Source organism: Ornithorhynchus anatinus, chromosome 1, assembly GCF_004115215.2.
Source record: "Ornithorhynchus anatinus isolate Pmale09 chromosome 1, mOrnAna1.pri.v4, whole genome shotgun sequence".
Lineage (NCBI taxonomy): Eukaryota > Metazoa > Chordata > Mammalia > Monotremata > Ornithorhynchidae > Ornithorhynchus > Ornithorhynchus anatinus.
The window spans coordinates 145,898,573-145,913,671 of record NC_041728.1 but is presented as its reverse complement, the minus strand read 5'-3'; the positions used below and the strand labels follow the sequence as shown (position 1 = coordinate 145,913,671).

Sequence of the window (15,099 nt, the reverse complement as noted above, 5' to 3'; positions counted from 1 at the left end):
CTCAGTGGAAAGAGCACGGGCTTTGGAGTCAGAGGTCATGAGTTCGAATCCCTGCTCGGCCACATGTCAGCTGTGTGACTTTGGGCAAGTCACTTAACTTCTCGGTGCCTCAGTTACCTCATCTGTAAAATGGGGATTAAGACTGTGAGCCCCACGTGGGACAACCGGATTCCCCTGTGTCTACTCCAGCGCTTAGAACAGTGCTCGACACATTGTAAGCGTTTAACAAATACCAACATTATTATTATGAATGAATGAATGAATACCATTGAACGAATGAATATGATTGAAAAAAGGAATGAATACGATTGAATGAATGAATAGCATTGAATGAATGAATGTGAATGAATGATTGAATTAATGACACGATTGAATGAGTAAATCAATGAATGATTGAATGAATGAATACCACTGAATGAATAAATAGCACTGAAAGAAAGAATACCATTGAATGAATGAATATCTCTGAATGAATGAATACCATTAATCAATGAATACCATTGAATCAATGAACACCTTTGAATGAATGTATACCATTGAATGAATGAATGAACACCATTGAATGAATGAATACCACTGAATGAATGAATAATAATGTTGATATCTGTTAAGCGCTTACTATTTGCAGAGCACTGTTCTAAGCGCTGGGGCAGATACAGGGGAATCAGGTTGTCCCACATGGGGCTCACACACTTTTAATCCCCATTTTCCAGATGAGGGAACTGAGGCCCAGAGAAGTGAAGTGACTTGCCCACAGTCACACAGCTGACAAGTGGCAGAGCCGGGATTAGAACCCATGACCTCTGACTCCTAATCCCTGTGTTGCAAAGGGCTGGTTGTGCCAATGTTTCCCACAGTCCACTGGGAAATTTGGGGAGGAAATTGGCCCATTGACAAATGAAGTCCCACCCTCCTTAAGTGACTTATGGTTTATAATGCCTGCCTCTCTGCTCCCCTGAAGAAATTTTCATGAGGTGAAGAGATTTTACACAAGATAAATTATTTTTCTTGGCTTCAACCAACCTGGGGAAGCTAGGACAAGTTAACTGGGGAATTATTTTAGATATAACCTTGTTTCCAAGTCTTTTCTCCAAATAGCCTGAAGTGTCTGCATGCACAAAATACATAATGTCTGATGTAATGCAGCGCAGAGATTCGAACCCATGACCTCTGACTCACAAGCCCGGGCTCTTTCCACTGAGCCACGCTGAATGAATGAATACGATCTAATGAATGAATACCACTGGATGAATGAATGCATACCACTGAATGAATGAACACCACTGAATGAATGAATACCATTGAAGGAATGAATGAATACCATTGAATGAATACCACTGAATGAATACTGTTGAATGAAAGAATACCACTGAGTGAATGAATGAATACGTTGAATGAACGAATACCACTGAATTAATGAAAAGCACTGAATGAATGAATACCATTGAATGATTAATGAATGAATGCTGTTGAATGAATGAATAATGCCATTGAATGAATACCAATGAATGAATGAATACCATGAATGAATACAATTGAATGAATGAATACCACTGAAAGAATGGATGAATAGCATTGAATGAACACCACTGACTGAATGAATACCACTGACTGAATGAATGAATAACACTGAATGAATGAATGAATACCATTGAATTTATTGCTATTGTTTTTGTCTGTCCGTCTCCCCCGATTAGACTGTAAGCCCGTCAAAGGGCAGGGACTGTCTCTGTTACCTACTGGTAATAATAATAATAATGTTGGTATTTGTTAAGCGCTTACTATGTGCAGAGCACTGTTCTAAGCGCTGGGGTAGACACAGGGGAATCAGGTTGTCCCACATGGGGCTCACAGTCTTAATCCCCATTTTACAGATGAGGTAACTGAGGCCCAGAGAAGTTAAGTGACTTGCCCACAGTCACACAGCTGACAAGTGGCAGAGCTGGGATTCGAACCCATGACCTCTGACTCCAAAGCCCGTGCTCTTTCCACTGAGCCACGCTGCTTCTCTAAGCGCTTAGTACAGTGCTCTGCACATAGTAAGCGCTCAATAAATACTATTGAATGGATGAATGAATGAATACCATTGAATGAATATCATTGAATGGATGAATGAATGAATAACAATGAATGAACGAATGAATAGCATTGAATGATTACAATTGAATGAATGAAAACCATTGAATGAATGGATGAATGAATAGCATTGAATGAAAACCACTGAACACCATTGAATGAAGGAATGAATACGAAGGAATGAATGAATACCATTGAATGAATACGAATGAATGAATGAATGAGTGAGTGAGTGAATGCCATTGAATGGGCGAATGAATATGAATGAATGAATACCATCAAATGAATTAATGAATGCCACTGAATGAATGAATGCCATAGAGTGAATTAATGCCATTGAATGAATGAATACCACTGAGCGAATGAATGCCATTGAATGAATGAATGCCATTGAATGAATGAATGAATACAAATGCATACGGATGAATGAATGAATGAATAGCATTGAATGAATATCGCTGAATGAATGAATACCGTTGCAGGAATGAATACCATGGAATGAATGAATGCCGCTGAATGAATGACTACCACTGAATGAATGAATACCACATGAGTGAATGAATACCACTGAGTGGATGAATGAATACCAGTGAATGAATGAATCCCGTTGAGTGAGTGAGTGAGTGAGTGAGTGAGTGAGTGAGTGAGTGAGTGAGTGAGTGAAGGCTGAGCGTCCCTCCCGCGCCCGGGCCCCTCCCCTCCGCCCCCCGCCCATCGCGTCCCTGTGGGGGCGGGCCCTCCCGCCGGACGCCCAATCGGAGCCCGCCCTTCCCTCCGCCGCCACCAATCCGCAAGCGGAATCTGCTCCTCCTCCCCCCTCCCCCCGCCGCTTTCACGACAGTGGGCGGCGTTGCTTTCCTGCGGCCCGAGGAGGCCCGAGGAGGCCCGAGGAGGCCCGAGGAGGCCCGAGGAGGCCCGAGGAGGCCCGAGGAGGCCCGACGAGGCCCGACGAGGCCCGACGAGGCCCGACGACAGCCGGCCATGGTGAGTGCCGCCCCTCCGCAGCCCCAACGCCGGCCTGCCTACTCACAATCGTCATCATCAGCATAAGGCTGTTTGTTAATCATAATCATGATGGTATCTGTTAAGCGCTTACTACGTGCCAAGCACTGTTCTAAGCGCTGGAGATGCCAGGTCATCAGGGTGGCCCACCTGCCCCCCCCCCCCCCCCCGTCATCATCCCCATTTTACAGCTGAGGTCACTGAGGCCCAGAGAAGTGGCTCGCCCAAAGTCACCCAGCTGAGAAGTGGCGGGGGTCGGATTAGAACCCATGACCTCTGCTCCCAAGCCCCGTACCAGGTCTTCAGGTGGTCCCACGTGGGGCTCTCACTCTTCACGCCCATTTTACGGATAACTGAGGCCCAGAGAAGTGGCTCGCCCAAGGTCACCCAGCTGAGAAGTGGCGGGGGCCGGATTAGAACCCACGACCTCTGCTCCCAGGCCCCCGTACTAGGTCATCGGGTTGTCCCACGTAGGGCTCCCACTCTTCATACCCATTTTACAGAGAACTGAGGCCCAGATAAGTGACTTGTCCAAGGTCACCCAGCTGAGAAGTGGCAGTGCGGGATTAGAACCCACGACCTCTGCTCCCAAGCCCCATATCAGGTCATCGGGTTTTCCCACATGGGGCTCCCACTCTTCATGCCCATTTTAGAGATAACTGAGGCCCAGAGAAGTGACTTGCCCAAGGTCACCCATCTGAGTAGTGGAGGGGGCGGGATTAGAACCCACGACCTCTGCTCCCAAGCCCCATACCAGGTCATCAAGTTGTCCCACGTGGAGCACCCACTCTTCATAGATGAGATAACTGGGGCCCAGAGAAGTGGCTTGCCTAAGGTCCCCCAGCTGAGAAGTGGCAGAGGCAGGATTAGAACCCACAACCTCTGACTCCCAAGCCAGATACACGGTCATCAGATTCTCCCACATGGGGCCCCCAGTCGTCATCCCCATTTTCCAGATGAGGTCCCTGAGGCCCAGAGAAGTGACTTGCCCAAGGTCCCCCAGCTGCGAAGGGGTGGAGACAGGATTAGAACCCACGACCTCTAACTTCCAAGCCCCATACAAGGTCATCACGTTGTCCCAGTCTTCATGCCCATTTTACCGATAATAATGATGATGGTTAACTTCTCTCTGCCCCTGTTCCCTCATCTGGAAAATGGGGATCAACTGTGAGGCTCACGTGGGACAACCTGATGACCCTGTATCTCCCCCAGCGCTTAGAACAGTGCTCAGCACATAGTACGCACTTAACAAATACCAACATTATTATTCGTTAAGCACTTGCTATGTGCCAAGCATTCTTCTAGGTGCTCCTGCTTAGTACAGAGCCTGGCACATAGTTAAGCGCTTAACAAGTGCCATCATTATTAAACGCTGACTGAGGCCCAGAGAAGTGACTTGCTCAAAGTCACACGGCACACAAGTGGCGGCGGCTGAATTAGAACCCCTGTCCTGGAATGCCCTCCCTCCTCACCTCCGCCAAACTAACTTTCTTCCCCTCTTCAAAGCCCTACTGAGAGCTCACCTCCTCCAGGAGGCCTTCCCAGACTGAGCTCCCCTTTTCCCTCTGCCCCCCCTTCACCTCCCCTCAGCTAAGCCCTCTTTTACCCCCTTTCCCTCTGCTCCTCCCCCTCTCCCTTCCCCTCTCCTCAGCTCTGTGCTCATCCGCTCATTTGTATTTATTTTTATTGCCCTATTTATTTTGTTAATGAGATGTATGTCACCTTGATTCTATTGCTATTGTTATTGACTGTAAGCCCGTCAATGGGCAGGGATTGTCTCTATCTGTTGCCCAATTATACATTCCAAGCGCTTAGTACAGTGCTCTGCACATAATGATGTTGGTATTTGTTAAGCACTTACTATGTGCAGAGCACTGTTCTAAGCGCTGGGGGAGATACAGGGTCATCAGGTTGTCCCACATGAGGCTCACAGTTAATCCCCATTTTACAGATGAGGTCACTGAGGCACAGAGAAGTGAAGTGACTTGCCCACAGTCACACAGCTGACAAGTGGCAGAGTGGGGAGTCGAACCCATGACCTATGACTCCGTAGCCCAGGCTCTTTCCACTGAGCCACGCTGCTTCTCTGCACATAATAAATAATAAATAAATGCTCAATAAATACTATTGAATGCATGAATGAATGAATGAACCCACGACTTCTGACTCCCAAGCCCGATACGAGGTAATCAGGTTGCCCCACGTGGGGCCCCCAGTCTTCATGCCCATTTTACAGATAATAATAACGATAATGGTATTCGTTAAGGACTTACTGTGTGCCAAGCACTCTTCTAAGCGCTGCTGCCTAGTACAGTGCCTGGCACATAGTTAAGCACTTAACGCATACCATCATAATTATTAAACACAGACCGGGGCCCAGAGAAGCGACTTGCCCAAAGTCACAGGGCTGACAAGTGGCGGAGGCGGGATTAGAACCCACGACCCCGACTCCCAAGCCCAGGCTCCTGCCACGAAGCTTAGTTCATAGTAAGCGCTTAAGAGGTACCGTTATTATTATTCCTTTGGAAAACCTCGTCCCGTCGCGGTCCCCCGAGCCGGTCGAGTCCACCCCAGAGTCCTCCCGAGACTTCGCCCCAGGACCTCACCATGTTTCCAGGCCCGGTTTTCCAGCTTTTGGAAGAACTTCCCGCCCTCAGCTGTTGGCTCCCAGTGCCCTTGATTCCACCTTCATGTCCCCTGAGTTGCAGAAGCAGTTCACACTCCAAAGGCCAGCTCCTTTTTGGTGGTTTCTCGGCTAAAAACCATCAATTATTAAGCAGAAATTGGCAGTGCCCGTGAGGGGTTCCACCTGCACGTCAGACTACCCCAAAACTTTAAAGGTTTTCAGCCTCAGCTGTGAATGCATTTAAAAGATTAACGAGAAATAGCGTGGCCTAAGAGGGTAGAGCTCCGGCCTGGGAGTCAGAAGGACCTGGGTTCTAATCCTGCCCCCTGCCCCATGGCTGCCGGGTGAACTTGGGCAAGTCACTTCACTTCTCTGCCTCAGTTATCTGTAAAATGGGGGTTAAGACTGTGAGCCCCACGTAAGATCTGGACTGTGCCCAACCTGATTAACTCGTATCTCCCCCAGCGCTTAGTACAGTGCTTGGCACGTAGCGGCTTAGTGGAAAGAGCACGGGCTTGAGAGTCAGAGGTCGTGGGTTCTGATCCCAGCTCCATCACTTATAATAATAATAATGTTGGTATTTGTTAAGCGCTTACTATGTGCAGAGCACTGTTCTAAGCACTGGGGTAGATACAGGATGATCAGGTTGCCCCACATGAGGCGCACAGTCTTAATCCCATTTTACAGATGAGGTAACTGAGGCACAGAGAAGTGGCTTGCCCACAGTCACAAGTGGCAGAGCTGGGATTCAGTTGTGTGACTTTGGGCCAGTCACTTCTCTTCTCTATGCCTCAGTTACCCCAACTGGAAAATGGGGATTAAGACCGTGAGCCCCATGAGGGACAACCTGATTACCTGATGTCTACTCCAGCGCTTAGAACAGTGCTTGGCATATAGTAAGCGCTTAACAAATACCATTATCATCATTATTATTATTATTAACAAATACTAATTAAAAACAAATACCATTTTTAAAAAGTGAGCTTTGCCAAGAACATGGTAAATGAGGGAAGAAGGTTTAGTAAGCGCTGTTTGTTTTGCTTAGTAAGTATTGTTTGTTTTTCCCCCGCTTAGGCCAGTACCGTGGTAGCAGTTGGCCTGACAATTGCTGCTGCTGGATTTGCAGGTTTGTATCTGGCTTCACGGAAGGACAACCCCGACTCTGCCTGACCTATAATGGAATTTAATGTTGACTTTGCCACAAGATTGTAAGATTCTCGAGGGCAGGATTCGGTACCCAGCGCTCAGATACCACTGATCATCTTATCTAACCTGTGTTCTTTTATTAAGGCCGATATGCATTGCAAGCAGTGAAGCAGATGGAGCCTCAAGTGAAACAAGCTCTTAAGGGTCTGCCAAAATCCGTAAGATTTTTTGTCCCTTCACTTTAGAGGTCACACATTCACTGTGCTATGATGCGTTAGGGTTAGAGCCAAGTCGTCTATTCCCTTTCATTTAGAGCTGAGGCCAGAATGACGGCATCTGAGTCCGGCTTTTAGCCAAACTGGGAGAAGTCTCCGCCCCAGTGCCGGTGGGGGCTGTGACCTGTGCACGATTGCTCCCGTGGGCTGGTGGAAGTAAGACCCGGGTTCTTTCCGGTTGGCTTGGATTCACAGATTCAGGGTACCCCAGCCCCAAATGTAGGGGAGCACCTTAATTGGCCTGAGTTCAGTCCAAGTTCAGATTTGTGTTGATCAAACTCTGACCGCCAGGCCTTGGGACTTACGAGCAGTTCCCCCATCAATCAAGCAGTATTTTTGGAGTATCTTTGCGCAGAGTGCTGTACTAAGTGCTTGGGAGAGTACAATATAAAAGAATCAGTAAAAGTTCCCCGCTCAAAGCAAGATTACATTCTAGAGGGGGAGACAGACATTAACATAAGTCATTTATAGTATATAATTTAAAGATATGTCCATAAGCGGTGTCACAAGTTCAGGTCCAGATCTAGAAAGGGGAGTGGAACTAGAATCACTAGCATCCTCCTACTTGGACTGTGGGCCCAATGAGGGACCGGGACTGTCCACAGATTAAGTACTTAATACCACCATTAATAGTATTCCCCGCCCAGATATTGGTACGGTAGCTTCCTTTTCTGCCACCTTTCCCCTCATGTTTTTATATCACACCTCCTTAAAGCTTTCCTACCTTTATACCTTTCCTCTAACATAACTCCCTCCTACTTAGGCTCTAAGCCCCATTTGGAATAGTTCAGTGCTTGGCATACAGTAAACACCTCACATAATACAATTATTTTTTATTATTATTCTTTAGGTAGCTCATGCTCTCTCCTTTCAATGGGGTATCAGACACAGACACCCTACAGGGTCACTTCCTAACACTGGGGAGAAGAAAAAAATTCCTGCCTCATAGAATTTATGTTTATAGTATTTTTCTTGGCTTAGGACTTCATTTATCCCTTTATTCCCCCACCCCCCTTGCCCTTCATTTTCTCTGTGGTCTCCTTCTTTGGAAGGACAGGTGTTTTCACCTGAATTTAGAAAGTACACCCTTGTGGCCTTTTAACTTTAAATAACCTTCTCACTCCTTCCATACACCCAGAGTAGCTCTAAAGGCAAAGGATGTTTGTAGGGCAACAGGGCATTTCTTGCTATGCATTTTCCCCCTGTAGTTGATAGTTTTTTTGAGTGCTTAATATGCAGAACACAGTACTAAGCGCTTGGGAGAATACAATACAACAGAACTAGCAAACACGTTCCCTGCCCTCTATGCTTTACTTCAGAGGTATGATCCTATGGTGTCATTGATGGCAGTGGGAGCAAATTTGCCACCTCACTTCCTCTGACTGCCCCCTCACCACTTTTCATTTGATTCCCTGAAGTTTCTTACTTTTTCAGGGAGCCATATAACAGTAAGCTAAACTTAACTGCTGTTGTTACTCCTGTACCGCACTGGCCACATATTTTAAGAAGAGACTTGCTATATGACGTAGCCATCCTCCCCCTTGAATACCCTCACTTGGAATCACAACTTGAAAGAATTACCTCCATATCATTATCTCTAGACGTCTCCACTTTCTTCTCTCTTCTCAAACTCCCCTCTTTACCTCTTTTATACCGTGTTTCTTTTCTGGTCCACCTGCTGACTTCAGCAGCCTCCAATGTAGTGAGCTTAGCTGTCCTGTTACCACTACTGATTGCTGATTGGATTTAGCAGTGCAGTTCGTCAGTGGAAAAGGGGGGTTTAGACAGGCTTTATTTGGTTAACAGTGCGTCAAACTGGTTAGTATCGCTTGAAGGTTAAACTGCCGACTGCTGAGGAAAGACAGAATTTCACTTGAACTGGATTTTCACAAAATAAGGTTTAGACAGGGAACATATCGGCTAATTCTGTGTATCCTCCCAAGTGCTTATTAAAGAGCTCTGTAGAAAGCGCTCAATCAACACCATCGATCGATTGTTTTAAGACCATTTTTCCCTCAGCACTTTTTTCTATCATCTTAGAAAAAGACCTTTGTAGAAACTTTCAGCATAGTAAAGTTGTACTTTTTTTATTCCTTATCTGTTTTACTAATGAATTTCCCATTTCAGGCATTTAGTAGTGGCTATTACCGAGGTGGTTTTGAACCCAAAATGACGAAACGGGAAGCAGCGTTAATATTAGGAATAAGGTAAAGCAAGCATTCCGTGTAGTTTTCTTTTCCTTTTTTCTGTTGTGGTGGTGTGGGGAAATCTTCCTTTAGGATGGGTGCCGCCATGCTGCTGGCTTTGTGGAGCAGTCGTCACCGCTTCGCCAGGTGATGGCAGGCCAGAGAGGAGGAACCGCTGGCCCCATTAACTCCACCCTTTCCCCTTCTGCCACTCCTCCCCTTTCTAAACCACAGTAGCCCTAAAATCCAGAGAGCCGCCTTTTAACTGAAAGGCAAAGGTCAATTGTAATTTCCTCCATGTGCCAAACAGTTGATTTGGGGGATCTAGTTTCCTCATCAGGTGTACCTGTTATACATCCCTTTGCTGTACCGATGCCGCTATCCCCTTCCTTCTGAGGGCCTTTTAGGAGGGTCACGACCAACTTGGGTTGCAGTGGATTTCACTCCCCCAAGCGCTTAGTACAGTGCTCCAAATAAATTAAGGCTTCAACAGATACCATTCACCGATGCACCACAAAAACCTGGGAGTATGTTCAACCTGGTTAACACCTTAGAACCTGCATGAGGTTCCCAAACTCAAAGTGGGGATTAGCCTTTTGCCCTTCCTCTGTCTGAAGGAGCGGTAACCTCAGGCCAGTGCAGGGACTCTGGTCCTACCTACGTACAGGGGACGTGTTTATGCCTCCTTTGGGTCCAGTCCAGGTCGGCGCCCCTGGCATTCAGCTGGTCGGGCCGGGCTCCAGAATCTCCGCCCACTCACGGCACTGTCCAGTAGTGCTAGAGCACCAGGGCACCACAGCCTTTAAAAAAAAGTGGCCCCACAGAAGCTGAATATGTGATTGTGCCATTGGGCTCGCGCTTCCTCCTTCCCTGTTGCCGGCCACGTTCCCAAGAGACTGAGGATGGGTCATGCAGGTCTTGGGGAATCCTGGGGCTCAGCACAATCTTGCCCACAGTCACTCACTCGGAAGATATATATATATACATACGTATATATATATATCTTTTGACTATTTTTAGGGCTAATTTAAACATCTTAAATCTGTGTAGGCGAATATTTCCAACATTCAAAAGTGTGTGAAAACTCATTAGGACATTACGATCATCATCCAAACAGCGAGTGACATAAAGTCGCTTCTCCTATCGGGTGGGGGTTGTATTCCTGAAGGAACTAGCATTTCCAAAGACTATTTGTTTCTGATACCACCTTGTGTGGTATCCAGAAGCACGTTTTCCCTAATTCTTCAGTAGCTTTCAATTCAAAATGCTTAATGAAAGCAAAATACTTAATGAAAGCACGCATTTTTGAAAATGGACAGTTTTTGGAAGGTTTCAGTATGGTATGTATTGTTAAAAGTGGTCCGAGATCTGACAGAGAACTGTTTTCTTTCACGAATTAGTCCTACAGCCAATAAAGGAAAGATTAGAGATGCTCACCGGCGAATCATGCTCTTGAATCACCCGGACAAAGGTATGTCCATAATCGATAAGTACCTGCCATTAGGTCCGGTGCTGACTTCTGATTTGATTAGAAAGTGAAATGATTACAATTCGGCACCTGATTCTCTTTGGCAGTCCACCAAGATTTTGAGTGAGTGGATTTTTGGTTTAATCAGTGTGGGGCATTTATGCAGTTCCTTCCAACCAAGACAAAATGCCACATGAAAAAAAGCAACTCACTTTTCAGCATGGCCTAGTGGATGAAGCACGGGCCTGAGAGCCAGAGGACCTGAGTTCTAATGCGGCTCCACACATTTGTCTGCTGTTAAACCTTGGGCAGATCACTTATCTGTGCCTCAGTTTCCTCAACTGCAAAATGGGGATTGAATGCCTGTTCTCCGTCCTACTTAAACGGTGAGCCCTATGTGGCCCAGGGACTCTATCTGGCCTAATTAACTTGTATCTACTCCAGCACTTAGAACACTGTTTGATGCCAGGTAAGCATTTGACAACTCCCTTTTTTTTAAAAAAAAAAAAAAAGACCCTTAGCATTATTTAAAACTAGAGTAAAATGAAAGCATCAGTCAGAACCCAAGATGCTCTCAATAAGCCAGAAAGTCACAATTAGAAGGCAAGTATTAAATTTCAAAAATTCCAGAATGTTCTATGTTTTATCCTCAAAATTTATAAAATGAAATCTCAGCCCCAACTGACTCTCTCTTGGTATTTGTTTCATCTTGTGCTTCTGATACATGGATATCTTGGCTTTAAGTCCACATCTATGAGGACTTCATTTGCAGTTAAACTCAATTGTTGGGGAAAAACTTATTTTAACCTGTTGCTTTAGGCTATAATTATTCATTTTTACTTTTTTCCTCTAGGAGGATCTCCTTATGTGGCTGCCAAAATCAATGAAGCTAAAGATTTACTAGAAGGTCAAGCTAAGAAGTGAAAGACTTGAAACTGAAATTTATATATAAATTAGTTTATGTACATGAACATTAATTTTTTATAATAAATGACCTAATAAAAGCTGTGTGATTTTTTTTTTTAATCCACTTAGAACAAATGAGACTTGAACCCTAGTTGATTACATCCTGGGATCCCATTTTCTCTCATAGTCCTCCATCTTATTTTCCTATCTCATCTCTTCCCCTCCCACATTCAGTCCAGGGCCAAGGCCTATTAGTTCTTTCTCCATGACGGTTTCAGAAATCAGCCTCTTCCTCTCTGTTCAAATTACCAATGCAGTTGTCAAGGCACTGGCATGAAATCGATTAGACCGTAAGCCCGTCAAAGGGCAGGGACTGTCTCTGTTACCGATTTGTACATTCCAAGCGCTTAGTACAGTGCTCTGCACATAGTAAGTGCTCAATAAATACTATTGAATGAATGAATCAATCAATTTGACTACTGCATCAGCTTCCTTACCTTTCATTCACTCATTCAATCATGTTTATTGAGCATTTACTATGTGCAGAACACTGTATTGAGTGCTTGGGAAAGTATAATACTACAATAAACAGTGACATTCCCTGCCCACAACGAGTTTACAGTCTAGATGAGGGAAGGCAGACATCAAGACAAGTTAAATTACAGATATACACATAAGTGCTGTGGGGAAAAGCAAAGGGAGCAAGTCAAGGTAATGCGGAAGGGAGTGGGAGATGAGGAAAAGTGGGGCTTAATCTGGGAAGGCCGCTTGGGAGAGGCATGCCTTCGATAAGAAGCAGCGTGGCTCAGTGGAAAGACCCCGGGCTTGGGAGTCAGAGGTTGTGGGTTCTAATCCTGGCTCTGCCATTTGTCAGCTGTGTGACCTTGGGCAAGTCACTTCACTTCTCTGGGCCTCAGTTCCCTCACCTGTAAAATGGGGATGAAGACTGTGAGCCCGACGTGGGACAACCTCATTCCCTTGTATCTACCCCAGCGCTTAGAACAGTGCTCGGCACATAGTAGGCGCTTAAACACTAATAAGGCTTTGAAGGAGGGAGAGTAATTGCTGAATTTGAGGAAGGAGGACATTTCAGGCCAGAGCAGGATTTGGGCTGGGGGTCGGTGGCGAGACTGGCGAGATGGAGGCATAGTAAGAAGGTTAGCACTAGAGAGTGAAGTGTGTGAGCTGGTTTGTAGGAGAGAAGCGAGGTGAGGCAGAAGGTGGCAAGGTGATGGAGTGCTTTAAAGCCAAACGTGAGGAGTTTTTGTTTGAAAAACCAAGCCAGAGGTGGGATGCGGGTGAGGGGTGGTGGTGAGATAAGCAAAATCTAGGTACAGTGAGCAGGTTTGAGTTAGTGAAGAGAGTGTGTGCTGCGTTATAAGAAATCAGCAAAGTAAAATAGGTGAGGAGCAGGTGATTGAGTTCTTTAAAGCTAGTGCTAAAGAGTTTCTCTTTGATATGGAGGTGGATGGGCAACCACTGGAAGTTCTTGAGCGGGGAAACATGGACCTAACAGTTTTTGGGGAAAATGATCTGGGCAGCAGAGTGAAGTATGGACTGGAGTGGGGAGAGACAGGAGACGGGGGAGTCCACAAGGAAGCTAATGCAGTAGTCGAGGTGGGATAGGATACATGCTTGGATCAGTGTAGTAACAGTTTGGATGGAGAGGAAAGGATAGGTCGGTTTTACTAATGCTGCGAAGGTTGAAAAGACAGGATTTGGTAACACAATATGTAATAATAATAATAATGTTGGTATTGAGTTTGAATCCCTGCTCTGCCACTTGTCAGCAGCTGTGTGACTGTGGGGAAGTCACTTAACTTGGGGATTAACTGTGAGCCTCACGTAGGACAACCTGATGACCCTGTATCTACCCCAGCGCTTAGAACAGTGCTCTCCACATAGTAAGCACTTAACAAATATCAACATTATTATTATTTGTTAAGCACTTACTATGTGCAGAGCACTGTTCTAAGTGCTGGAGTAGATACAGGGTCATCAGGTTGTCCCACGTGAGGCTCACAGTCTTCGTCCTCATTTTACAGATGAGGTAACTAAGGCACAAAGAAAATAATAATAATAATGATGTTGGTATTTAAGCGCTTACTATGTGCCGAGCACTGTTCTGAGCGCTGGGGTAGACACAGGGGAATCAGGTTGCCCCACGTGGGGCTCACAGTCTTAATCCCCATTTTACAGATGAGGTAACTGAGGCACCGAGAAGTGAAGTGACTTGCCCACAGACACACAGCTAACAAGTGGCAGAGCTGGGAGTCGAACCCATGACCTCTGATTCCCAAGCCCGGGCTCTTTCCACTGAGCCATGCTGCTTCTCTATCATTGGTGACATGAGGGAAGGCAGTTTCCACTGAGTGGAGGGGATAGAAGCTAGATTTGGTGGGGTGGAGGGGGAAAAGAGGGAATGGAGGAGAAGAAGTGGAGACAGCAGGTGTAGACAACTCACGGAGTTTGGAGAGGAATGGTAGGAGGGAGATGGGCTCAAAACTGGAGGGTGATGTGGGTTCTGTGGAAGGATTCTTTAGCGGTGGGAGACTCGGAGACAAACTGATCAACTAGAGAGATCCCTGCCTCCGGTCTCTCTCCTCTTGAGCACATACTTATCTCTGCTTCCTGAATCATTTTTCTAAAATGATTAGCGTGGCTTTGTGGAAAGAGCCCGGGCTTGGGAGTCAGAGGTTGTGGGTTCTAAGCCCGGCTCTGCCACTTGTCAGCTGTGTGACCTTGGACAAGTCACTTAACCTCTCTGCCTCAGTGACCTCATCTGTAAAATAGGGATTAAGACGGTGAACCCCATGTGGGACAACCTGATTACTTTGTATCTAACCCAGTGTTTTAGAACAGTGCTTGGCACATAGTGTTTAACAAATACCATCATCATTATTATTAAAATGTCATTTTATGCTCTGCTACAAAATGATAATAAAAGTATTTGTTAGGCGCTTACTATGTGCCAGGCACTGCACTATGCGCTGGGGCGGATACAAGCCAATCAGGTTGGACACAGTATCCCTTATTATGTGTCAAGCACTCTACTAAGCCCTGGGTTGAACACAGTATCATTCATTCATTCATTCAATAGTATTTATTGAGCGCTTACTATGTGCAGAGCACTGTACTAAGCGCTTGGGATGAACAAGTCGGCAACAGATAGAGAAAGTCCCTGCCGTTTGACGGGCTTACAGTCTAATCGTCAAACACTGTACTAAAACCTTGGGTAGACAACAAGGTAACCAGGTCCGATAGTCTCTCTTTCGCATTGGGTTCACAGCCTAAGTAGGAGAGAGGACAGATCTCAAGTCCGGGCTTGGGAGTCAGAGGTCATAGGTTCAAATCCCGGCTCTGCCACCTATCAGCTGTGTGACCGTGGGCAAGTCACTTAACTTCTCTGTGCCT

General features: G+C 45.9%; 1 protein-coding gene across 1 annotated transcript; it reads left to right on the top strand.

The window, feature by feature from the left end:
* Positions 1-2,911: 2,911 nt before the first annotated feature.
* On the top strand, positions 2,912-11,783 carry DNAJC19 (DnaJ heat shock protein family (Hsp40) member C19). Its single transcript, XM_001506459.5, has 6 exons — positions 2,912-3,060; positions 6,779-6,830; positions 6,995-7,068; positions 9,253-9,332; positions 10,712-10,782; positions 11,633-11,783. Exons 1-6 carry the CDS (start codon positions 3,058-3,060, stop codon positions 11,701-11,703), a joined length of 351 nt encoding a protein of 116 aa, XP_001506509.2. The 5' UTR covers positions 2,912-3,057; the 3' UTR covers positions 11,704-11,783.
* Positions 11,784-15,099: the final 3,316 nt, after the last annotated feature.

Excerpts from the sequence above, each read along its gene's own strand:
- DNAJC19 (XM_001506459.5), top strand. Across the intron at positions 7,069-9,252 it reads TTAAGGGTCTGCCAAAATCC|GCATTTAGTAGTGGCTATTA; the intron begins GTAAGATTTTTT and ends TTCCCATTTCAG. Across the intron at positions 9,333-10,711 it reads GCGTTAATATTAGGAATAAG|TCCTACAGCCAATAAAGGAA; the intron begins GTAAAGCAAGCA and ends TTCACGAATTAG.